At 48.1% G+C, this 27,179-nt stretch overlaps 1 protein-coding gene across 1 annotated transcript in view; it reads left to right on the top strand.

Annotated features, from left to right (window-relative positions):
• LOC138286915 (zinc finger protein 271-like) overlaps positions 1-26,186 on the top strand; it is a 53,946-nt gene extending 27,760 nt beyond the window's left edge. The window contains exons 2-3 of the mRNA XM_069227304.1: positions 22,807-22,937; positions 23,427-26,186. Of these exons, the coding sequence (XP_069083405.1) occupies positions 22,807-22,937; positions 23,427-25,425 (2,130 nt within the window). The 3' untranslated portion in view covers positions 25,426-26,186. The remainder of the gene's footprint in view (positions 1-22,806; positions 22,938-23,426) is intronic.
• The last annotated feature ends 993 nt before the right edge of the window (positions 26,187-27,179 follow it).

Below are 27,179 nucleotides of genomic sequence, written 5' to 3'. Positions count from 1 at the left end.
TGTAGGTGATGATTAAATGTCGCTCCTCCATTGTCAACAGGTCCACCAGCGGTCGGTATACCGGAGGATTCCGCCATCTCCTCACATGTCCCAGCTGACGGTGCCTAGGAAGGACAACAGCGGCCACAGAGTCAACCAATTCTGAGGTATGTACCCACAGCTACACAGAACACGACACAAAATACAAAATTCTTCCTGTATGTGTGTTAAGTCCAGGCCTAGGTATGTGTGACGCAGTTGTAAATGAAGCCATGTGGGCCCCTGAAATGGCGGATGCCTGACCTCTAAAGTGGGACAATGGGATGTGAGGTAACTGCACTGGCGTTGTACACCGTAGCGGGAGGCGTCGTAGACCGTGGCGCAATGCTGCATTGGTTAACATTGGACCCTATGGGTCCCAGGAGCCAATGACGAAGTGCGCCGGCGGTGATGATACGCACCGCCGCGGACGTGACCGCCATTTTCTATCTGTTCAATCACTCGATACCTGATCTTCGACAGGAGAGGACCTACACTGCAAGTGCTGCTGTGACCTCGGTCTGGAAGAGACAATGGCACGTGCGTCTGGGGAAAGGGCCCCTGCCTTCACTGCACAGGAGTTGGAGAAGCTCATGGACGGGGTCCTCCCCCAGTACACGCTACTCTACGGTCCTCCAGACCAACAGGTGAGTACATAGGGTGCAAGTTGTATGGGCTATGCCTGGGTGGAGAGGGCTGGATGTAAGTAGGAAGGGGGCAGAGTTCTGCAAGCATGAAGGAGTGTGAATGCATGTGCCACATGGCAAGGGCAGGGATGTGGGCCACTCACTACGACGGTGCAGTTGGTAATGACTTCTCTTCTTCCCCTGTACATGTCATGTAGGTCAGCGCCCACCAGAAGAAGGATATTTGGCGTGCCATCGCCAAGGACGTCAGGACCCTGGGGGTCCACCAGAGACGGAGCACCCACTGCCGTAAAAGATGGGATGACATTCGCCGCTGGAGCAAGAAGACGGCGGATGCTCAGCTGGGGATGACCTCCCAACGTGGGAGGGGTGCCCGTCGCACCATGACCCCCCTGATGTTCCGGATCCTGGCGGTGGCCTACCCTGAGTTGGATGGGCGCATAAGGGCATCACAGCAGACACAAGGGGGTGAGTACACTCACATTCTCATGACTTTGCGCGCAGTGGAGGGGTCTGGGTGGGGGAGGAGGGCTGTGGGTTTTCCTAGGCCAGGGCGAGTTCTGTAGGCTAGGCCCCTCCGTAATGAAGGCCATGTGCCACTCCACCCCACCTCTGTAGAGTGCCAAGTACAGGTATACATGCCCCTGTGTCATCTATGTGGGCAGATGACACTCATAGCCATGTAGGCCATATCACAGGAACTGCATCTGTAGAGGCCAAGAGCACGGCGTAGTGCAGGGGGCTGCTGTGTCTGTACTTTCCGCCAACGGTAGCGGTAAGCCATGCACTCAACATGTCTTTCTTCTTTTTCCTCACCCCTTTTTGTGCCCTCCCTGTTCTTTTGTGCATCAGCATCATCAGGCGGAGGTACAGGGGCACCGGAGCACGAGGGGGCTGCATCCCACATGGCCATGGAGGGCCACACCACGGACTCGGAATACACCAGTGGGACGGAGGGCGAGGGGAGCTTCACGGCAGTCACCGGATCAGCAACCAGCGACACGGACTCGTCCTCCGATGGGAGCTCCCTTGTGGTGGTGGCAACATCTGTGCCTCCCACTTCTACAGGTACAGCTGCCACCGCCCCTACCAGCACCGCCCTCCCAGCAGCCCCTCAGCCTTCGCCCCGTGCCTGCTCACCCAGGAGGGTGGGCATCACCTTCGCCCCAGGCACCTCAGCCCCTGCCCCTGTCACCTCTGCTGCACTCAGTGAGGAGGCCATTGACCTCCTCAGGTCACTCACTGTTGGGCAGTCTACCATTGTGAATGCCATCCAGGGTGTAGAAAGGGAATTGCAACACACTAATGCATTCCTGGAGGGCATTCATTCTGGTCAGGCTGCCCATCATCGAACCCTGCAATCTCTGGCCTCAGCACTGATGGCAGCCATTGTCCCTGTGTCTAGCCTCTCCCCTCCAACTTCCTCCACCAAGACCCAATCCCCTGTACCTCTGCCTATCCCAAGCACACCATCAGACGAGGCCGGAACACACGTCAACACACAAGGGAAGCTCAGGCAAACATAGGCACCACACATCCCACAGGCACTCACACAAGCATCACCCACATACAGACACAGCAACATCCACTGCCTCCACTGTGTCCCCCTCGTCGTCGTCTCCCTCCTCCCTCCCAGTGTCGTCTACACTCTCACTTGCATGCACTACCACTACAGCCACTAGGACTCACACCAGAACACCCAGCACCACACCACGCTCACCTGCACTCACCACCCCCACTCCCATTTACACGTCCCCTGTGTCCTCTCCCAGTGTGTCTGTGACGCCCCCTCCCAAAGTACACAAACGCGGGCACACACACAACATCCATCCACCTCACGACAGCCTCAGGAACATGCACCTGCTCCCAAAGCATCAAAAGTTCCATCTCCTACAACCACCTCCTCTTCCTCCACTCCCAGACCCCCTCCAGCTACCCGTCCCAGTGTTCGTCAGAAACTTTTCCTGAGCAACCTTGACCTCTGTCCCATCACCCCCCCCTCCAATTCATAGGTCCCGTACTAGCACCTCAGCCAAAAAAAGTCTGGTACCAGTGGTGCCTGTTAGAGGTATGTGGAGTGCACCGGGCACCAGGGCAGCCAGTGTGACACGGAGCCAAAGCACTGCCAGTCCACCCCCTGTGAAGCACCAGAAGTTGGACAGTGCCCGACGGGAGAGGGTGAAGACTCCTGCCTGCAAAGCCGATCACAAGGGTCCCGGGGGGAGTGTCGAGTCAGCTGTGACTCCTCCCAAGGTGGTGAAGGGGCAGAAGAAGTCTCCTAAGTCTGGGAAGAGCAGCACGGCGGAGAAGGACGCCATCCTCCCTGCTGCCCAGGACGCCACCGCCAGCCCCATCGTCACTGTTCCGGAGACCACCGCCAGAGTCAGTGCCCAGGAGGGCAGCACAATCGTCACTGGTCAGGAGACCACCGCCAGAGTCAGTGCCCAGGAGGGCAGCACAATCGTCACTGGTCCGGAGACCACCGCCAGAGTCAGTGCCCAGGAGGGCAGCACAATCTTCACTGGTCCGGAGACCACCGCCAGAGTCAGTGCCCAGGAGGGCAGCACAATCTTCACTGGTCCAGAGACCACCGCCAGAGTCAGTGCCCAGGAGGGCAGCACAATCTTCACTGGTCCGGAGACCACCGCCAGAGTCAGTGCCCAGGAGGGCAGCACAATCGTCACTGGTCCGGAGACCACCGCCAGAGTCAGTGCCCAGGAGGGCAGCACAATCGTCACTGGTCAGGAGACAACTGCCAGAGTCAGTGCCCAGGAGGGCAGCACAATCATCACTGGTCCGGAGACCACCGCCAGAGTCAGTTCCCAGGAGGGCAGCACAATCGTCACTAGTCAGGAGACCACTGCCAGAGTCCGTGCCCAGGAGGGCAGCACAATCGTCACTGGTCCGGAGACCACCGCCAGAGTCAGTGCCCAGGAGGGCCCCGGCAGCCACAGCCCCGCTGGGCAATGAGGGACCGCCATGGCACACACCGCTGCACAGGTCAGAGACAGCAAAGTCAAGCACCGCTGAACAGGGCAAGCACCAACAGGGCAAAGACCGCCATGGCAAGCACCGCTGAACAGGGCAAGCACCGCTGAACAGGGCAAAGACCGCCATGGCAAGTACCGCTGAACAGGGCAAGCACTGCTGAACAGGGCAAAGACGGCCATGGCAAGCACCGCTGAACAGGGCAAGCACCGCTGAACAGATCAAAGACCGCTGAACAGGGCATAGACCGCCATGGCAAGCACCGCTGAGCAGGGCAAAGACCGCCATGGCAAGCACCGCTGAACAGGGCAAAGACTGCCATGGCAAGCACTGCTGAACAGATCAAAGACCGCTGAACAGGGCAAAGACCGCCATGGGAAGCACCGCTGAATAGGGCAAAGACCGCCATGGCAAGCACCGCTGAACAGGGCAAGCACCGCTGAACAGATCAAAGACCGCTGAACAGGGCAAAGACCGCCATGGCAAGCACCGCTGAACAGGGCAAGCACCGCCAACTCAAGCATTGTTTGCCCATGTGCGGCAGGGGCAGTGACGGAACTGGGACCGCCACGGGGACGTGATGCACTCTGGGCACCAGTCCCCCTCCAGAACCAGTGGAGAACAGCATCCACTACCCGAGACCTAAACAGGATGAAGAACTCTGGGCACCAGTCCCCCTCCAGAACCAGTGGAGAGATACATCCAGTACATCAGTCCTTGGCAGGATGAAGCACTCTGGGCACAAAGCCCCCTCCAGAACCAGTGGAGAAAGACATCCACTACCTCAGTCCTTGGTAGGATGAAGCACTCTGGGCACAAAGCCCCCTCCAGAACCAGTAGAGTTTCCCATCCACTACCTCTGTCCTTGGCAGGATGAAGCACTCTGGGCACAAAGCCCCCTCCAGAACCAGTGGAGACGAATATGTGACAGAACAACTAGGTCCCAAACAACTATAGCCTAAACCTCTACTGCTAAACAACTAAAAAGTCTCTACAACTAAGTACTGAACAACTACTGTCTAAACAACAATGGTGCCTGAATAACAATTGCCTGAACAACTAATATATATATATATATATTCCAAACAACTAATAAACCATAAAAACAAAAAGAAAAGCTTACCTTAAAATTAGTTGTTCAGGCAATTGTTATTCAGACACAATTGTTGTTTAGACAGTAGTTGTTCAGTACTTAGTTGCAGAGACTTTTTAGTTGTTTAGCAGTAGTGGTTCAGGCAAGTAGTGGTTTAGACCTAGTTGTTCAGGATGTTTCCCGTGGAGACTGTTATCCACTTGAGAGACTGTGGCTTTGCACTCCCCAGGATACAGGATACTGTGGCTTTGCATTCCCCAGGATGGTACAGTGGGCAAACCACCCACTGCAGAGACTTGTGAGACTGTGGCTTTGCACTCCCCACGATGGTACAGTGGGCAAACCAACCACTGTAGAGACTTGAGAGACTGTGGCTTTGCACTCCCCAGGATGCAGCAGTGGGCAAACCACCCACTGCAAAGACTTGTGAGACTGTGGCTTTGCACCCCCCAGGATACATCAATGGACATGGAGCTCCCGTCGTGGATCTAGCGTGGTGCTGTCATCCGGCTGAGGTGCCCCCCCTTCCCTTCCCCCTGAGGTGCCTGTTGTATTTCTATCTGATGCCCCTGCAGTGTTCTCTCCGTTTCTGGACAGGTATCGTGTGTGGGCCTCGCCCATGCATTTTTGGCCCAGTGGTCCACAGACATTGAAATGTGCATACCTGCACTACTAATCGTGATGTATATATTTGGAATGTGTATATATTTATGTATATATGAGCTTACTGTATTTTGATACATTTCAATGGTTGTACTGACTTTCTTTTTGTCTTTGCATTCTTCCGGGGGGGGGGGGGTTGTGGGTTGTTACTGTGATGTTTGGATATGCATTGGTGTGTGTGTTGTAGTGTGCGAGGGTCGGGGTGGGGGTGTTGCGTGTGTGTGTGTCTGACTTTTGCCTCCCCCCTCCCCTATGTCGTAGGTGCAGTACTCACTGTTGTCTTTGGCGCCGCCGTTGCTGATGTTTGTAGAGGAGCAGGAAGACAAGCGCAGGGAGTATTTGGAGTTCCGGATCCATGGTGCCCTCCTTCCTCGTGGAGTGTGTTAAGGTGAGCGTTTTCCCATTGCAAAAGCTGTTTCCGCCGTGTTTTTATCCACGGTGAATCCACCCCGGAAAAGGTGGCGGATTGGCCTGTTGTAATACTGGGGCGGTACTTTGTCTTCCGCCTGTCTGTTGGCGGTGACCGCTGCGCTGCTTGTCTGTACCGCCGTGGCGGTCGGAGTGTTAAAGTGGCTGTCTATGTTGGCGGTTTCCGCCACGGTCATAATTCTCTTTTTTGTTCCGCCGGCCTGTTTGCGGTATTACCGCCGCTTTAACACCGTCCGCCAGGGTTGTAATGACCCCCAGAGTGTCTGAAATTGCTTATTTTTAACTTACAAGGTAGCCCTAGGGAGGCCTAAGACAGAAAAATCAATTTGAAGCACATCAAACTATGTAGGTAGCTCTCTTAGGACACTGGTAGAGGCTGACCTTATTATGTAAAGGACACTTCTGAATTCCTGATTTATGACATCAACAGGGAACATGATATGCTCTTGATGACCTGGGATGTATCATCCTTATGCACCAGAATATGTCATGAAGACAGCATCAGAGAAGTAAAACATTTCCACAGGGCTAGTCGGATATGCTGTTAAAGATGATTCAATGGTGACCTACTAAGAACTTCTTTGTGTTTAACAATGAATTGTATGAACAATTGAGGGGGACTTCTATGGGTACCTGCCCTGGGGTTACCCCCACACACACTTCCCAACGAATAAGAAAATGTGGGTTTCCCTGGTGGGCACCCGCTTTCAAAAATCAAATGCCAGCTCCCGCCATGGTGGTGGGTGGAGAGCCAGAGAGGCCCATGCTGGCCTTGGTGCTCCCCCTGCAGGCCTTAACATTTTTAAAAAAGTGGGTGAATGCCGTAGGCCAGGCCCTAAACCTAATGCCCGTTGCAGATGGTGATGGATATCTTTATATTTAAAAAACAGAAATTCACTGAAAAAACAAGGGTTAAAGTGACATTAGAGCTACTTAATACATTGCAGATATAATATGCCCATTAAATCTCACTGTTGGCCTAGCGTATTGGAGCATATCCCATTCAGTCAGCTAATGCCCCAAGCCACATTTTCCAAACTCCCTGATCATGTATTTCAAATTGAGCATACTAAAGAACTGTTGAAGGTTGAGTGCCAGACTCCTGGAGCGAGGCCAGGACTGTAGGGCCCGGTATTAGTAACATATACGCATGTTTAAGGAGGTGCTTCACTGTAGGATAAACCCGTTTTGATCCTCATGTATCAGTTTAGTTGTACTTGCCATCAGTCTCTCCACTAGTATTTTACACTTTGCACTTAATATTGGCAGATGGCAGTAAGAATGTATGCGTAATGGATCGCATTTGGGCTATTAGTGTCTCACTCATGGATAGGGGAAGACAACCTCGATTCATGGAAGATTTGTATAATGTATTTAATTGGGGATCAAATGTGCTTCATAATCTGCAAAAAATCTATTTGGCAGGCCATTTCTACTTGGCATAAATACTCCTTGTTAAAGTGAAAACAGTGCTTCTTACCTCCTGAACCATGATGGCCTAATTTATTTCTTATTAATTTCTTCAGTGTGCCCCTGGGGTGTCTGTGAGAAGTCCACACCATTTTTCATTCATCCATAGCCACATCACTAGAACCAGTGGGAATGGGGTATAATGCTGCATAGTATTCTTTGAATGCTGCACTCATCTCGCCTTGTGTGTGCACTAATTTGCCAGACCTATTTCTGACAGAGTGGGAGAGGGGGATACAATCTATTTGGTTTTATTAACCACACAAGCAATTTCCATGCTCTATCACGCGTGGCATGCATTCTAGTCAAGCAGGATGTCATGTCTATGCATTGTAATCACTCTAGTAATTCAGCATGTTTATCTGTAGCTTCCTTGAGTTGCCACCTTCGTCCTGCAGTTATCACCATCTCACTCTCTAATTCTTGCAAGGAGTCTTCCACTCGTTTGAGTTCAGAGTCAATCGTTTCACGAACAGCTATCTCAGTTTTTATACATATGCAGGCAGTATTCCCATTTTCATGAAAGAAATTAGGGATTGCGTCTCTTAAATGTTTCTGTAAATGCAGAATCCTGTAGCCAGGAGGGTTGTATCTTATAGGTGTATTTAGGAGTGTGGATTCTTCCCTCCTGTATGTGTAATTCGAGAGGTTAATGGTCTGACAGCATCTTGCCTCTGTAGGACATACATATTGTGTACATAAAGGAGTAACATAATGGGATAAACAGAGCAGTACAAGCATCCATGGAGATCATGGGGGACAGAATAGGAATTCTTCTTCAAAGGAAGGGTTTTCAGTGGCAGTGCAGGAAGAGGTTAAGAGGCAGGGAATGAGTGACAGTGCACGAAGGGAGTGGGTGAGAGGCAGTGCAAACAGTGAGTGTGAGACAGTGCACGGAGTGAGTGGCAGTGCAGAAAGGGAATGAGTGAGAGGCAGGGAAAACAGTGAGTCAGTTGTACTGCAGGGCTGTGAGTGACAGTGCAGGAAGGAAGTGAGTGAGAGGCAGGGCAAACAGTGAGTCAGTGGAAGTGCAGGGAATGAGTGGCAGTGCAGGGAGTGAGTGAAAGGCAGTGCATGGAGTGAGTGAGAGGCAGTGCAGGGGGTGAGTGGCAGCGCTGGAAGGGAGTGAGTCAGTGGCAGTGCAGGGAGTGAGAGGCAGTGGAGTGTGTGAGTGAGAAGCAGTGTAGGAAGTGAGTGGCAGTACATTGAGTGAGAGGCAGTGCAGGGAGTAAGCGGCAGCGCAGGGATTGAGTGACAGTTCAAGGAGTGAGTGGCAGTACAGTGAGAGGCAGTGCAGGGAGTGAGTGGCAGTGCAGGGGGTGAGTGGCAGTACACTGAGCGGCAGTGCAGGAAGTGAGTGGCAGTACAGTGAGTGAGAGTGCAGGGAGTGAGTGGCAGTGCAGGGAGTGAGTGGCAGTACAGGAAGGGAGTGAGTGAGTGGCAGTGCAGGGATTGAGTGGCAGGGCAGTACAGTGAGAGGCAGAGCGGGGAGTGAGTGGCAGCGCAGGGTGTGAGAGGCAGTGCAGGGAGTGAGTGGCAGTGCAGGGAGTGAGTGGCAGTGCAGTGAGAGGCAGTGCAGGGAGTGAGTGGCAGCACAGGAAGGGAGTGAGTGGCAGTGCAGGGATTGAGTGGCAGGGCAGGGTGTGAGAGGCAGTGCAGGGAGTGAGGGGCAGTGCAAATGGAGAGTCAGTGGCAGTGCAAGGATTGAGTGGCAGTAAAGGGAGTGAGTGGCAGTGCAAGGAGTCAGTGAGAGGCAGTGCAGGATGTGAGTGGCAGGGCAGGGAATGAGTGGCAGGGCAGGGAATGAGTGGCAGTGCAGGGAGTGAGTGGCAGTAAAGGGAGTGAGTGGCAGTGCAGGGAGTCAGTGAGAGGCAGTGCAGGGTGTGAGTGGCAGGGCAGGAAATGAGTGAGTGGCAGTGCAGGGAGTGAGGGGCAGTAAAGGGAGTGAGTGGCAGGGCAGGGAATGAGTGGCAGTGCAGGGAGTGAGTGGCAGTAAAGGGAGTGAGTGGCAGTGCAGGGAGTCAGTGAGAGGCAGTGCAGGGTGTGAGTGGCAGGGCAGGGAATGAGTGAGTGGCAGTGCAGGGAGTCAGTGAGAGGCAGTGCAGGGTGTGAGTGGCAGGGAATGAGTGAGTGGCAGTGCAGGGAGTGAGGGGCAGTAAAGGGAGTGAGTGGCAGGGCAGGGAATGAGTGGCAGTGCAGGGAGTGAGTGGCAGTAAAGGGAGTGAGTGGCAGTGCAGGGAGTCAGTGAGAGGCAGTGCAGGGTGTGAGTGGCAGGGCAGGGAATGAGTGAGTGGCAGTGCAGGGAGTGAGTGTCAGGGCAGGGAGTGAGTGTCAGGGCAGGAGTGAGTGGCAGGGCAGGGAATGAGTGGCAGGGAAGGGAGTGAGAGGCAGTGCAGGGAGTGAGGGGCAGGGCAGGGAGTGAGGGGCAGTAAAGGGAGTGAGTGGCAGCGCAGGGAATGAGTGGCAGTGCAGGGAGTGAGTGGCAGTAAAGGGAGTGAGTGGCAGTGCAGGGAGTCAGTGAGATGCAGTGCAGGGAGTGAGGGGCAGGCCAGGGAGTGAGTGAGAGGCAGTGCAGGGAGTGAATGAGTGGCAGGGCAGGGAGTGAGTGGCAGTCCTGCAAGGAAGGCACTGATTTCCTCTGGGAATGTTCCTGCTCCCTTGGTTTCTGGTTCAGTTTTTTATTTTGTATAAATAACAAATGTGGTGTTTTCTTGTTTTTCTATGCTTTTCATTTCTTGAGTTTTCTGCCTCTTCCTTACGGGGGCACCTTATGCCTGGTCCTGGAGCTCTGGAGGGGGCTGATGTCTGGTGTTTGCGTCTCTGACCTTTTCCGTGTCCTGCGACTTGAGGCCCAAACAAGGGATCCTTTTCATCCTCCGACCACTGGGGCAGTCAGCGCATGTGCAAGAGAGTTGTGTCAGTCCACGTCCGGCAACTGAGGAAGTCTGCGCATGTGCGGGGAGCAGTCACCTCACGTTGGTGACGAGGGTAGTCTACGCATGTGCGAGAGAGTAGTGTTAATCAATTACAGCATGTTTGGGGCTGTCTGTGCACGTGCGAGAAATAGTGTGTCTACTTCCGGTGACTGGTGTGGTCTGCGCATGTGCGGAAAAGTAGGTGATAAAGTTGGATGGCAGAGTAAAGGTGTCACCTCCCGGGTCAGCGGCGGCAGTGTCAGCAGTAGCAGCGGCTGTTGACTGCACTTACGGCCTATCCTTCTGTGTTCAGCCTGTTGCAGGGGCGGAAGGACCCCCTGAGGGTCTGTGCGGTTATCTTCATCTTCAGACCCTCATAGATCCCCCCTGACACCCCAGAGCTGCACCTGCCCTACCCCGCCCCCCCCCACCCCTCCCCAGGAGGAGGAGAGAGCCTGGAAATGTCTGCGCAGGTTTCTGCTCAGGTAGGAGATTGTCAGCACCTTCTGCTGTGTTTGTAGAAATAGACTGAATAATCCTGGAGGAAATCTCTGCCAGGAGCCGGGCTGAGCTGGGCTGTTCTATCCGGGGATCCCTGGGGGGCTTTCCTTACGGGCCTGGGGGTGTTTGTGGTCATCATTTGTGTTAAAGAGGGGATCTGTGCACTGCATCTTACTGCACTGAGGGATCTGTACCCTACATCTTACTACATTGAGAGGAATCTGTGCACAGTACTGCATCTTACTGCACTATGAGAATTCTGTGCACTGCACTATTAGGAATCTGTGTACGCTGCACTGCATCTTACTTCACCGTGAGGAATCTGTGCACTGCATCTTACTGCACTGATTAATCTGTGCACTGCATTTTTGGGCACTGTGAGGGATCTGTGCACTGCATTTTACTGCACTGTGAAGAATATGTGCACTGCATCTTACTGCACTATGAGGAATCTGTGTACGCTGCACTGCATCTTACTTCACCGTGACGAATCTGTACACTGCATCTTACTGCACTGAGGAATCTGTGCACTGCATCTTACGGCACTGTGAGGGATCTGTGCACTGCATCTTACTGCACTATGAGAGATCTGTGCACTGCACTGTGTCTTACTGTACTGTGAGGAATTTGCGAACTGCACTGCATCTTACTGCAGTGAGGAATCTATGAACTGCACTGCATCTTACTGCACTGTGAGGAATCTGCACTGCATCTTACTGCACTGTGAGGAATCTGTGCACTGCACTGCATCTTACTGCATTGTGAGGAATCTGTGCATGCTGCACTGCATCGTATTGCACTGTGAGGAATATGTGCACTGTACTGCGTCTTACTGCACTGTGAGGACTCTGTGCACTGTAACAGAATCTTACTGCACTATTAGGAATCTGTGCATGCTGCAATGCATACAACTGCACTATGGGGAATCTGTGCACTTCATCTTACTGCACTGTGAGAAATCTGTGCACACTGCACTGCATCTTACTGCACTGAGATATATGTGCATGATGCACTACATCTTACTGCACTATGAGGAATATGTACACACTGCACTGCATCTTACTGCACTATGATGAATTTGTCCACTATACTGCATCTTACAGCACTATGAGAAGTCTGTGTGTACTGCACTGCATCTTACTGCACTGTGAGAAATATGTGCAGTACACTGCATCTTAATGTATTATAAAGGAATATGGGGGTCATTCTGACTTTGGCGGGCGGCGGAGGCCGTCCGCCAAAGTCCCGCCGTCAGAATACCGCTGCGCGGTCAAAAGACCGCCACGGTAATTCTGAGTTTCCCGCTGGGCTGGCGGGCGACCGCCAGAAGGCCGTCCGCCAGCCCAGCGGGAAACCCCCTTCTATGAGGATGCCGGCTCCGAATGGAGCCGGCGGAGTGGAAGGGGTGCGACGGGTGCAGTTGCACCCGTCGCGATTTTCAGTGTCTGCTTGGCAGACACTGAAAATCTTGGTGGGGCCCTGTTAGGGGGCCCCTGCAGTGCCCATGCCATTGGCATGGGCACTGCAATGGCCCCCAGGGGCCCCACAACACCCGTTACCGCCAGCCTGGTTCTGGCGGTCAAAACCGCCAGAACCAGGCTGGCGGTAAGGGGGTCGGAATCCCCATGGCGGCACTGCTTGCAGCGCCGCCATAGAGGATTCCCTTGGGCAGCGGGAAACCGGCGGGACACCGCCGGTTTCCCGTTTCTGACCGCAGCTGTACCGCCGCGGTCAGAATGCCCATGGGAGCACCGCCAGCCTGTTGGCGGTGCTGCCGCGGTCATTGGCCCTGGCGGTCCATGACGGACAGGGTCAGAATGACCCCCTATGTGTCACTGCACTTCATCTTACTGTACTATGAGGAATCTGTGCACCGTACTGCATCTTACTGCACTGTGAGGAATCTGTGCTACTGCACTATGAGGAATGTGTGCATGCTGTACTGCATCTTACTACAGTGTGAGGATTCTGTGCACTGCATTGCATCTTACCGCACTATGAGGAATATGTGCACTGCACTGCATTTTACTGCACTGTGATGAATCTGTGCCACTGCATTGTATCTTTCTACACTGTGAGAAAGATGCACTGCATGTTACAGCACTATGAGGAATCTGTGCACAACGCACTGCATCCTGCTGCACTATTTATTAGAAACTTTGCATACTGCACTGCATCTTACTACACTATAAGAAGCTTGCACTACACTGCATCCTACTACACTATGAGGAGTCTGTTCCACTGCATTGCATCTTCACTGCACTATGAGAACTCTGTATGCACTGCACCACATCTTACTGCAGTATGAAGAATCTGTGCACACACTTCACCTTACTGCACTATGAGGACTCTATTTCCACTGCACTGATTTGTACTATAGTATGAGGGTTGTTTACAGAGACAGTGTATGCAGTGGTGTTTACTGTAGTATGTAGTATCTGTGCACACAAGCACTTGCTTAATCATTCATTTATCTGCTCTCTCATCCATTCTGAGTCATTGATCTATGAACTCTGAGTTTGCAAATGATCCATTCATCAATTTACTCATTCATCATTTTATGTAGTCAACCTTTCATCTATCCACTCACCCATTCATTCACATTGTCCACTTCTTCATTTGTCTATATTATCACTTAGGTGTGCATTCATACATCTATCGCTGCACTCACTCATCCATCCATTTAGTTACCCATTGACTTCTGCACGTAGTTACCCACTCACCCTTCTAAACACCCCCACACACAAGATTGCCAATAAACAAATACGCACTTTTATTAATAAAAAAGCACACTTAGATTTTTGACTTTATCATTTCTTTATCTTTCTTAGAGCATGGATCTGAAGGGGCTATTATAATTCCTGGAGGTAAGGTCCTCCTAGGAAATTCTGATACCATGGCGTTTTGTTTTTTGTCACCTCCCCATTCCTATCATTTCCCAGGCCCTCAGAAAGGAATCCATAGTTATTGGATCTTAGCATTGAGAAAGACGGCACACATTCCAATTGAACACACAGAGCTCATTCATACTATTGCAAATGCAACAGACACAGAGGCTTCAGCCGGATGCTGCTCTCTAACAGTTTGTCTATGAAAGTCATTGATAAGTATAATACACATGTACAGGGAACACATTGGGAATCTGACTCAATTGCCTAAAATGTTTCATCAGGTCACGTACATCTGACTGTTTCTGAATTCATTTGATGTCACATGCTCTCACACAGGCACCATGAGCTCTGTGACGTGTGGCATGTATTTAAACATACCAAGAATTTACTCACAGTGCTAACCAGCCCATCTCCTTAATCAATTATATATAGTGAAGAAAGGTAATAAATCGACCATCAGTAAGTGGATGAAAGAAACAACTGCCTCGAAGCACAGACCAGTATCTAATAAACTCGTAAGGATAAATTGTGTTGAATTGATCCAACATATCTAGACTCATTGCAAGAACACAGTGATAGCTCTTCCTCCTAAAGGCGACATTGAATAGAAATTGAACACTGTGTGACACTCTACACCTGGCCCATATCTTGTCATCATTAGGGTATTACCTTTCCACACTCAGACCCAGCTCTGGTGGTTAGCCCTTCTACATCACTCCTAATGCGTGCAGTTACGCATCAGAACCTCCTCACCACTTCTCACTGACTGCCAAGAAGCTGACAACCTGCCTCTTCTATTAGTCCCTGACTTTTTTTTTATCTCTAATGAACCACTTAAGTGAGCGCTATATTCTGGAATCCCAACACCAAGACCCTTATCAAATGCATCTCAGAATTCAGTTTCTGTTCTGGGTCAAACTCCTGTATATTGCCCAAATGACTCAAGGACAAGTGATTGGGCTCCTGTCAGAATCATTCGCTCTAGGAATGAGATCCAGTCTGGGATGTCCCCTCTGTCTGTTGCTCTTTGCAGTAATAGAAGACACTTTACCGAACTAGATAACAGTAGATGCATTGATAGAGCCCACAATGGGACAATATAGCTGTACGCAGACAGGATCCTTCCGGTCATCGCAGACCTCGCCACATGTATTGTCAATATGGGAAATAAACCTGGATTCAGCATTAATTCGCATAAATAGCACTATATCCTCTTTGAACCTAGGATGAAAGAGCAGGCAATGCCTCTCCCGTCCCAGCAAGTAACAGATACACATATCGGGTCTTCTACGTCAGTAAAAATGTGGAAGAATTGTATGAGTGTAATCAATGCGACGCCTTCTCTGAGTTCCAGAGAGATGTTCAGCACTGGTGATTGCTTTCCCCTCATGTCTGCGAGGTATCCATACTTCAGAATGTGTCATACTGGGCACCTGAGATTTGTTTCTAGAGGCTTGATGCAACGAGGATCCTCCACAAGCTGCTGTAGATTCATTGACACATGGAATGCATGATGGGTGAATAACTCTGCCAGATATAAAGCAGGCTTGTTGCATGGGCAATCTTTTGGTAAGAAAGGCCTTGGGTGTGGTAGAGGCCGGCTACCAAACAGAGCAGTTATGGCACCACAGCACCAGAGTGTTTGCTGCAAGGCACAGCCACAGTGATACAAGTGAAGGAGGATGGCCTCCTGGAAGAGAGGGTGAGACATTAAATAACAGGTTATATACCCTCTGGACAAGGAGCGGACTGGGGTAATTGTGATATTAGTGTGGTTGTTATGGTTTGGCATGTAAGAAATTGGGTTGTTTGTTAGCTGGGGTGCGAGCCCTGGTCATGCAGCAACCACAGTCCTTATCAGGGTGAGGCACAAGTCAACCATAAGTGAACCTGTGTTCAACCCTCTGGGAGCTTGGCACAGAGAAGTCAGACTTAAATAGGAGGCAATGTGTAAAGTATTTGTGCAACACTTACCACACAAAAGGAATCCCACACCAAGTTAGAAAAATATTGGTAGTCGAATATGGATTGGCGTGTGCTTATGGAAAAAGTTGCATATGACGTTAGACGCTGCCCTAGAAAACACAAGAAAATCTTGGGATCCTGAATTAAATACAGAGAAAATATTAGGAAAAATGGCTGGAGATATTGCTTCTGCTGCCTGCCGCAGTACGATTGTTCACTTGTAGCAAGATTTGATTGTCCTTATTGTTCGGTTATGCCAGCAAAATGGTAGATGTGCCCGAAAAGGAATGCAGACATTTAAATCTTATGCTTTTGTCTCAATGCTATTTGTTTGAAGAACCCATCCTTCTTTTGTAATTATTTCATGATTGTGTAAAAAATGACGAATTCTATGCCCTAAACCTAGGGGTGAAGAGAGTTGATAACTTACCTTCTTGAAAGAAAGAGTTGCTGAATTTACACAAACGTTTCCATGTGGAAAGTGTCCTCTGTGACCCCGACTTCTGGACTAAAAGAAGAGAGCGCTCCTTTTGATTGTCATTCCCGGTGCTTCTGCGACGGGGAAATCCTTTGTATAGTCTGGTAGGACAAAGGGCCCCTCCCAGCCCTAGTGAAAAGGTCGGGTTGGAAAACTTTGTTCAGAGCTGACTGAGCCTTATCCAAAGAAGTAACTATGTTGACAAATCTAGTTACTTCTTTTACAGAAGGATCTCCGAACAGGAGGCCTCCCCTTGTAGGGCTGGCACCATCAATTGCTGGATCACAAAGACTGGGATTAATACATAAAAATATGGATCTACAGCACTCAGCCAGTAGGGTTAATTGACGTTGCCAAAGTAACAAACGGCTCTTTGAGCCCAACCTTCTAGAATTTGTCTGAGTGTTCAGGGTATTGGAGAGGCAGTGGTGGGTGGGACTGGCCGAGCTCAGTGTCTAACACACAGTTAAAATTGTCATCAATAATCCATGGGAGTTGGGATCAGCGGACCAGTTGCACCGCCAGCTCTGACAGGAATTGCGACTGGTCTGTATTTGGTGAGTAGACACTTCCTAGTAATATAGCTGTGCCATATAATATCCCTTCCACAAACAAATAGCGCCCCTGTGCTATGGTATCCATGCATTTGAAGAGGCCCTGGGGTCTAATCCACGACCACCTCACGTAGCCTCCCTCATATAGGCAAAGTAGGTCATGCAGTAGTTCTGACCCTGCCAGTGTTTCTGTTATCTATGGTCTTCCCCCTTACCAGTGTGGGTTTCCTGTAGGAAGACGATGTGTGCCCCGGTACATTTGAGGTATGCATGTACCGAGCCACCCTGGGCGTTTACTATCCCATTACAAGGTTCGTAGGTCCCCCTCTATTGCGGGTGAAGGTCTCAGGGGGGATCAGGTAGTATGTTTGTTGGAGGGCATAAAGTAGCTTGGGTAATGATACCATCTTACACAAAGCTGCCCTCCCTAGCAGTGTAAGGGGCAGTCCACGCCATCTCTCCATGTCCCCTCTGCAGATACGAATAACTCGACAAAAGTTATGTTCAAAACATACGCCTTTATGTAGCGTTAGAAATATTATCAGGTATTTAAACCCCAGTGTAGTATGAGTCAACCATGTGGGAGAGGGGGAACCACAGCCGCTTTCTGCGGAAGATATAGTAAGGAGTTATCCCAGTTAATGCAATATCCCGAGCAGCCCCATATTCCTCCAACAGCTGGAAAAGCAAAGAGAGATACATAGAGGGTTGGATGCTGTAAAGGTGGACATTGTCTGTGTATAGTGCGTTCTCCTCCTGAAGGCCGCCTCGCCCGAGATGTGAAATCCCCTGATGTCCAGGTGGTCGTGGACCCTACAAGCCAATGATTCTATAGTAAGGGTGAACAGGAAGGGGGAAAAGGGAGACCCCTGTCTCGTACCCCTACCAATCAAAAATTTTGAGGGCATCACTCCATTTACGCTGACGAAAGCTACTGGGGCCAGATATAGCAATCTTACTCATTGCCTAAAATGGGGATCAAATCCAAATTTCACCAGGGTATTCTCTAAGAAGGGCCAGTGGACCACGGCAAACGATTCTGCAGTGTTGAGTGTTAACAAAGCATGTGTATCTGGCTGATCTTTTATTTCATGTAGCAAGTTATGTGTGCATCTTAGATTGTAGTGGGTTCACCTTACAGGCATAAAGCCTGATTGGTTACTTGTATAAGCCTAGTAGCTAAAATCGTGGCCAGTATTTTAACCTCAGTATTCAACAGGGAAAATGGGTGCTAGGAACTACAGTGTTTCCTGGGTTTACCATCTTTGTGTATCACTATTATGGATGCCCGCATGAGGTCAGGGGGAAGAGTCCCCATCTGGCCTGTTTCCAAGAACATGTTCAGGAGATGGGGTCCCATGAGGTCCATATATTCCTTTTAGAATCCTGCAGGAATTCTGTTGAGACCTCGGGTCTTATTAGATTTAAGTATGTATGGACATGGTAGCTTGGACTTCCTCCAATGTTATCTCTGCATCAAGCGCTTCCTGGGCCTTAGCATCTAAGGCAGGGGTTGTGATCGATTCCAGATATCCTGCTATCTGGGGCAATGGTTGCAGCGGTCTAGCCCTCTTTGTAGTAGCAAGCGAAAGCGTCTGCAATTCTGCTGATTCCAGTACCTCTCCTTCAGGCCCGGCCATCTGATGCAGTTTCTGGGAATGAGTGACAGTGGTCTCTCTTTACTCACAGGTATTGAGAACTGGACTTTCATTGGTTTACAAAACCTTCAATGCAAAACATGCCAGGACAGACAGAGCTCTGGCGATATAGATTTACAGTGCTCATTCTGGTATTCAACAGCAAGTATCAGTTTCATTTCCAAGTTCTGAAAGTGACCTAGTCCCAAACTACTACTACTAGGAGATGTTGATGGTGGTCAGCAGCAGGAACTCAACACTTTATTAAAATTAATTCAGTGGAACTCACCTGTTTCTACCATCTTTGGCTATTGAAGATGTTTCTTTTTTCTTTCTTCTCACATGAATATTTTGTCAGTGAACGCTCTCCTCTACCCAAGGCTGGGCTATGAGAATGCTGTATATTTGATGGCTTCAGCAACACAAAAGCAAATTTAAGATAATTCAGAAAGCTGCAGTCTTATCTGTGGTCTGAGAAAGTCTGAACAAACTTTCATTCTTCACTCACAAGGCAGCACATACTTTTTAAGTCATTTCATTCACCAGCAGAGTTTAAAAAAAATTAGGGTTCCTGTTCGCTTGTAAACGCAAACCTGAATATCATTTGTGTTCCTTTTCTTCTCAATCCAGATTTCATTTCCAGTGCCACGGTTCCAGAAACGTATAGCAGGAAGTCTATAGTTCTGCATTCTAGCTTCTAAGACCTGGAATCCTTTACTGCTCAAGATTAATATTTTACTTAACCGTCAAGCCTTCAGAAACTTACTAAGAACTAAACTTTTCAACATCCTTTTCTCCTATCAATAATTTTGCCCAAAAACCTTTAAAAATCTTTTTCTCCTATTAATAATTTTGCCATCTTACACCGATTCTATCCTTGCACCAGTTAGGATTTGGTTAAATGATTTTCTCAAAATAGGAAACTCATAAAATATATTTACCTGCAATTAATCTAACAATGAATCATTTACGTAGTCAGTGATGAGCCGTCCAAATGCCCAAGGCTCCAGATGTTGAACGCCACTGGGGAAGTAGCACTATGGTGGGTGCACTTACAGATGCATGTGATGATGAAATAACTTCTTCCGCGTCAGATCTTGGGAGGCAAATGTCATTCACTTCAAGAATTAACACAGAGAGTTAGAACTCACAATGTGCTACTTCCACTTCTCATGCTTTTGGGCGCTGTTCTCTGGCGCTGTTACAGAACCATCAATGTTGCATAAAGCACCCACACACCACAATCAGCTATGAATATTCTCTTGTGCATGGTTGTTAAATCGGTTTGAGTATGTTAGGTTTATGTGTTTTAGCACTAAACCCTAAAGTTAGCTGAAAATACAGTTGTTAGTCCAAGCATTATTCATGCATAAAGGATCCGGACATTTCTGTCATTTCTTTATTCTGAGTGATTAACACGTATCCTGTGTGTAGCGCCTAGAGTCTGGTATTAAATCGCCTCCGGTTTGATCCAGAGTCTTGCATCTAGCGCCTCTGGGCAGGTCCAGGGGAGCAGTGTCTCTCTTCGGGGCCTGTGCATAGCGGCTCAATGCCGAGGGTGGAGTCAGAGGCGCTCTATGGTGTGTAATGAACTCTGGGCTCCTCTGTCCTTAATGAGAATCCTTCACCAGGCACAGGGCTGAGTCAGATCATTGGGACCAGGAGGCGCTTTAAAAAGCAGCGCCTAGTCTTTGCCCAGGCTCTCTGCCTGTGAAGTGACAGCCTTGAACTGCCCCTGCAGCTCACCACAAAGCGCCTAGCCTGGAAGGCACACTCCCAGGCACTTGTGGAGGGTCAGGTGAGTGATGCACTTCCTGTATGCAGACTATGCACTGTGTCCATCTGATCTCAGCAGCATGTGCTTAACCTCCCATACTAGGCTGCAGTGAAGAAGTCTCAGGGCCTGGGGGCAACAGAGACATGTTTAATGATCTGAGGACACAAACCTTCAGTGGTGCTGCCTAGCGCTGCAGTGCCATGTTGGACACTTACATGTTAATGATGTCAATCTGTGCTTGGGGAGGCAGCCTGTGCTGAGGAGGGTGGGGACTGAGATATGTTTAATGATCTGAGGGCACAATCCTTCAGTGCTGCTGCCTACTACTGCAGGCCCATGTTGGACTGGTTCCTATGCGTTAGTGGGACACTTACATGTTAATGGTGGCAGCCTGTGCTGGGGGAGGAGTCTGTGCTGAAGAGGGGGAGGCCAGGGAGGGCAGCAGCCGTGGGGCAGGATGTTATCACCAGAGTCCACCCCTGACCTCCAATCACAAACTGGGCCTTCCAGCAGGATGGCATGAGCATCACAGGGTGTATATGGGGCGCTGCCCATAATGGCTTTTCCAGCAGAGATCGGATGTGCATCATGGAAAACGTATGTGGGGTGCTGCCCATCATGGGCCTTCCAGCAGAAATGGAGTGGGCATCATGCACGTGCAGGGTGTGTGTGGGTGATGCCCATCATGGGCCCTTCAGCAGAGATGGGGTGGGCATCATAGAGGGTGTGTGTGGGGCACTGCCCATCATGGGTATTCCAAGCAGAGATGGAGTGGGTGTCATGCAGTGTGTGGGTGCTGCCCATCATGGGTCTTCCAGTAGAGATGAAGTGGGCATCATGCAGGGTGCATGTGGGGTGCTACCCATCATGGCTCTTCCAGCAGAGATGAAGTGAGCATCATGCAGGGTGTGTGTGGGTGCTGCCCATCATTTGTCTTCCAGTAGAGAGGAAGTGAGAATCATGCAGGGTGTGTGTGGGTGCTGCCCATCATGGGTCTTCCAGCAGAGATGAAGTGGGCATCATGCAGAGTGTGTGGGTGATGCCCATCATGGGCATTCCAGCAGAGATGGAGTGAGCGGCATCATCGCAGGGTGTATATGTGGTGCTGCCCATCATGTGGTGTGTGTGGGATGCTCTGCGCACAGTGGCACAGGTCACTCCACTGGGAATTTGAAGTTTGCACTACACTAACTTTTAATTTCCTACAAAATATTTGAGATTGTCTGGCATTATCCAATAGGTTAATGACCTTCACTTCCAGGGTTTTGCATCAACTTCAAAGATATTTTTACAGCTTCTCATTACTCAAAAGCAAGGCAGTAGCTCCTCTACTGGTACCTCATAAGCACCTACCTGTGCACCTCCTCTGTTTGTACCTCATAAGCACCTACCCTTGTAGCTCCTTTACTGGTACCTCATAAGCACCTACCCTTGTAGCTCCTTTACTGGTACCTCATAAGCACCTACCTGTGCACCTGTTCTGTTTGTACCTCATAAGCACCTGTCTGTGCACCTTCTCTGTTTCTATCTCCCATGTGAGCTTCTGAAGTGAAGCTGGTAATCCTGGGCTGACAACCGTGGCCTCTTGACTTACAGGCCATTATTTGACTTCTACTGAATGCTACAGAGTGAGTGCAGACATAGGGGAGCTGAAGGACAGGAAATGAAGTAAACTTGAATATTAGAAATATGGAAATGTAAAAATGCTGCATCCCCTGTGGATAACGGACACCTCCTCCCGCTCTGCCAAATGCCCATTCAGTCACAAAGTAGCATCCTGGGCCCGAAAGGACATCATTAAGTCAGAAGCAATGTAAAGGTAGAAAAAGGGGGAAAAAGATTATTATGCACACATCTGTTGCAGGGATATGTCAGGTAAATTATTGGTTGTGATGGATTCTCCATAAGGACTAAATGACTGATATCTTTGAATATTAAATAATATGGATCAATCTTTGCCTCTCTGTTTGTATAATCTAAAGAGTGGGCATTACAATGAACCCCTCATTCTGTTTTACATAAAAAGCCCTAGAAGGAGCTGCAGCTAGCAGAACTTTATCTACCTTTGGAAGAACTAAAGACTTTCTTTTTAAGTTGTCTTTGAGGGCCAGAACCAGGCCCTGTAGCTATGCTAGTTTAAGGGAGATGGACAGATGTTATAGCTATTGGAAACCCACTTCACAATGATGCTCCAATCTTCCAGGTTAGAAAAAAACAGAAATGCTTGAACCAAGAGAGCTGTTGAAAGTGTCTAAAGTTGATGTAATGAACAGCAAGGTAAAGATAGGAATTGGCATTTGAGCTGATCCGATGTGAACAGGAAAGCTCTGAAGAGTTACCTTTGTTATATTTTCCCTGAAGAGTTACCTTTGTTATATACCTCTTTAATAGTTAACTTTGTTATCTACTTTCTGAAGGGTTACTGAAATAACGACAGCCCTTCCTGATCCCTCTCTTTTTCCACAGTGTTTTCTTGTTTAAATGAAATTGTGTCCATGTGCATCTACCTAAAACTGTACCATTAGCTATAGGTGCTCCGTAACCTCCCTTTCTTTACTAAGTTGCTCTGTGAACCCTGGTAAATCATCTTCTTTCTGAAGTTAATGAGATGTGACATGTTCAACAGAACATTTAGTTAAATATCCGTGTATGGTGAAATATTTCTTGCTAAGTTTCAAAGATGGTAAAGAATAGATGTTATTTACAACCAGTTAAATATTGCCTATTCACGTTCCATTATGTTTCCATTTAGTAATTGTAAATATCTTTATATCCTACAGAAACAAGCCTTGGATGCAAGAATCATAATGAATAATGAAGATAAACTGCAAATCTGCAAACAACAGTCACCAACAATGAGCTCCGGTATTCAAGAACACATCAGTGAAGTCGGCGACAGAGTGGCCTGCACGTAAACAGACAGATCCTGGAAAAAGCACTCAAGGGCCGTTGAGTGATTGTAAGAGTCCGAGCTGTGCAACCCCAGAGATGATCTCTAGAAAATGATGGCAACAACTGTAACAAACCACCTCCTGTATAAACCGGTGTCCAACTCCAGCTTTGTTCATGGGATCGGTGTGATGTGGTCACAGCAGTGATCTGTTTTCTAAAGCGATAACAGCCCGTCATTCAGTGCTCAAGGTGTATTGTAAACTCTTTCTGGCCAAACCACACTAACTAGAGAAAAGCACAACGGAGCGGAGCCAGACAACTGAAGGGTAAATGAAAGAGGAGTACAGTGGACTGTCCCAATTTGACCAGACAGAAGGAAGATGAATCTTCACCCTTAAGCGTGCATAACCATAATCCAATCTAAAGGCACAATCACCTACAAAGAACCTTATACATATTATGAAAGTTGCAAGTATTTAATGACTATTGCATGTTATTGTTAAATCAGAAATCAAACGTGCAAATTATCACACACATACAAGACTTGTTCGAATAACATAAGTGGTTTATCAGCCATGTTGGCCCGTCACGAAACACAGTCTTGGGATGCAGACAAATATATACCTGACCCACAGACACTAACCAAGAAAGGAAAATCATACACATTTAGTGAGAGCTTTAGTTTTGCATCTCTATTAAAGCACCATCAACGAACACACAGAGGAGAAAAACCATTCAACTGCAGTGAATGTGGGAAGAGCTTTAGTCACTTATCAACCCTACAATGTCAACAAACCCACACATCAGAAAGAACATTCAAGTGCAGTGAATGTGGGAAGAACTTTAGTCTCTCAGCACACCTAATAGAGCATCAACGAACACACATAGGGGAGAAGCAATTCAAGTGCAGTGAATGTGTAAAGAGCTTTAGTCGATTACAAAACCTACAAACACATCAGCGAACTCACACAGGGGAAAAACCATATGACTGCAATCAATGTGGAAGTAGTTTTGGTCGTTCCTCAACATTAAGGAATCATCAGCGAACACACACGGGAGAAAAACCATACAAGTGCAGTGAATGTGTGATGAGCTTTCGTCAGTTATCAAACCTCCAAACACATCTGCGAACACACACTGGGGAAAGACGATACCCTTGCAGTGAATGTGGAAGTAAGTTTAGTGATTCCTCTAATCTAAGGATTCATCAGCGAACACACACAGGGGAAATACCATTCAAGTGCAGTGAATGTGGAAGTGGTTTTGTTGACTCTTCAGAATTAAGGATTCATCAGCTAAAACACACAGGGGAAAAGACATTTAAGTGCAGTGAATGTGTGAAGAGCTTTAGTCGATTAGTAGAACTAAAGAGACATCAACGAACACACACAGGGGAAAAACCATACAGTTGCAGTGAATGTGGGAGTCGTTTCAGTGATTCCTCAACTCTCAGGATTCATCAGCGAACACACACAGGTGAAAAACCATACCTTTGCAATGAATGTGGGAGTAGTTTGAGTGAATCCTCAAATCTCAGGATTCATCAGCGATCACACACGGGGGAAAAACCATTCAAGTGCAGTGAATGTGTGAAGAGCTTTAGTCAATTATCAGACCTGCAAAGACATCAACGAACGCACATAGGAGAAAAACCATTCAAGTGCAGTGAATGTGCAAAGTGCTTCAGTCAATTATCAGAGCTACAAAGACATCAACGAACACACACCGGAGAAAAACCATACAAGTGCAGTGAATGTGTGAAGAGCTTTAGTCAATTATCAAACCTCCAAACACATCTGCGAACACACACTGGGGAAAAACCATACCCTTGCAATGAATGTGGAAGTAGGTTTAGTAATTTCTCAAATCTCAGGATTCATCAGCGAACACACACAGGGGAAAAATCATTCAAGTGCAGTGAATGTGGCAGTGGTTTTGTTGACTCTTCAGGATTAAGGATTTATCAGCTAACTCACACAGGGGAAAAGCCATTCAAGTGCAGTGAATGTGTGAAGAGCTTTAGTCGATTAGTAGAACTACAGAGACATCAGCGAACACACACAGGGGAAAAACCATACAGTTGCAGTGAATGTGGGAGTCGTTTTGGTGATTCCTCAAATCTCAGGATTCATCAACGAACACACACGGGGGAAAAACCATTCCAGTGCAGTGAATGTGTGAAGAGCTTTAGTCAGCTATCAAACCTCCAAACACATCAGCGAAGACACACAGGGGAAAAAACATTCAAGTGCAGTGAATGTGCAAAGTGCATTAGTTGGTTATCAAAACTACAAAGTCATCAGCGAACATACACAGGGGAAATGCCATTTAAATGCAGTGAATGTGTGAAGAGCTTTAGTCAGTTATCAGATCGACAAAGACATCAACAAACATACACAGGAGAAAAAACATTCAAGTGCAGTGAATATGCAAAGTGCTTTAGTCAATTATCAGAGCTACAAAGACATCAACAACCACACTCGGGGGAAAACATTCAGGTGCAGTGAATGTATGAATAACTGTAGTCAATTATCAGAGCAACAAAGACCTCAGCGAACATACACTGGGGAAAAACCATACCATTGCAATGAATGTAGAAGTAGTTTTAGTGAATGTTCAGAGGCTCGGGGAGGGGATACACAGTTCCCCCTACCTATAAAGTAGAAAACAGTCCTGCAGAGGTGCACGCCCCCTTCCCTAAGGAACTGAGCATGGCCTTGGGGATGGAGTCCCCAGGGCCTGTAAAGGCTTGGGGAGTGAAGCTGCATGGAACATCCAAAATAAAAAGAACAAAATTAAAAAGGATAATGAGAGGCAGGAGGCACACGTTTACTATTAACTGCTACTTGAAAGAGAGCCGCTGAATACCCTGCATGAGATTTTTAAGCATATTTTCTACAGCTTGACAGTGGCCCTAGAAGGCACAGGGAGACCATCAAGCATTCTTTGAATGTTGTGGGAGGAACCTCATCGAGTGCGGCAACTTTCCAGCAACATTTTTTAGAAAACAATAAGTTCATGGGGTCTTTGAATCCATGACCCCAGGAGAACTTACCATATTTTTTTAAAACACTCATAGCTAGAGCTTCATGGTCTCCAGCTTGAGCACAAGGTCCTCTTGTGTTTTTTTGTTTTTTACTTCCTTTTTGTGACCTGAAAAAATGTTAAAAGAAAGACTAAGAGACACATTGGTTTTATTTAAAAAATTTCTCTAGGTCTTTCTTTTAACATTTTCCAGACCAAAAACGTTTATTATAATAAAACCTATGTTAAGAAAAGACTCACAGACATGATGATTTTATGATTTTTTAATTAAAACTTTAATAAACATTTTTGTAATAATCGCTATTATTAAACATTGCATTGTATGAATTCCTGAAATGTTGCATTTGATAAAAAATAATGATTTTTGGAGAAGGATGATTTTTGTATATATATATATATATATATACATATATATATATATATATATATATATATACATATATATATATATATATATATATATATATATATGCTATGTATGCTTAATGTATATTGCTATGCTCACCCCTTAATGAAGCCAATAGGCCCACTTGTTATATTTTGGTGTTGTAACTCTTCAACAAAACCAATTTTCTGCCCGAGTGTGGCCAGGACCTGCAAGACCAACCGCACCCTGCGCATACCAGAAGGCCAAGTGTGGCGTGGGGATTGCTGCTTGCAAGGGGCTGGACGCAGGGCCTGTCCAACCTCATGATGTGCACGCCCAAAGGTGATGTGTGGCGTGAGGTTGCTTGTGTGCGGGGGTTGGACTCAGGGCCTGGCCGCAAAACGTTTAGTGTAATGACCGTGTGTGGTGGGGTTGGCTGCCCTCTGGTAGTTGGAGGCAGGACCTGGCAGCAGGCCAGGCCCTGTGGCTAACCCCATGCTCTTCATGTTCTGTTGTGTGCAGCGGAGATTGGCTTTATGTATGATAATAAAATATAAGCCTTTCAGTTAAAAAAAAAAAGCCCTAGAAATTCTCTGAAAATAAACAAGGTTAAAGCGACGTTAAAGTAATGAGCTGTAATTATATCTTGCTTTACATTAAAATACCTTGGAAATTCAGGCCCATATTTATACTTTTTGACGCTAAACTGCGCTAACGCAGTTTAGCGTCAAAAAGTTTTGCGCCGGCTAACGCCATTCTGAAGCGCCATGCGGGCGCCGTATTTATTGAATGGCGTTAGCCGGCGCAAGCAGACCGGCGCTGCCTGGTGTGCGCGAGAAAAACCACGTA

The sequence above is a fragment of the Pleurodeles waltl genome, chromosome 4_1 (genome assembly GCF_031143425.1).
Source record: "Pleurodeles waltl isolate 20211129_DDA chromosome 4_1, aPleWal1.hap1.20221129, whole genome shotgun sequence".
NCBI lineage: Eukaryota > Metazoa > Chordata > Amphibia > Caudata > Salamandridae > Pleurodeles > Pleurodeles waltl.
Note: the sequence above shows the minus strand (reverse complement) of the source record. Positions and strands in the feature narration are given on the sequence as shown.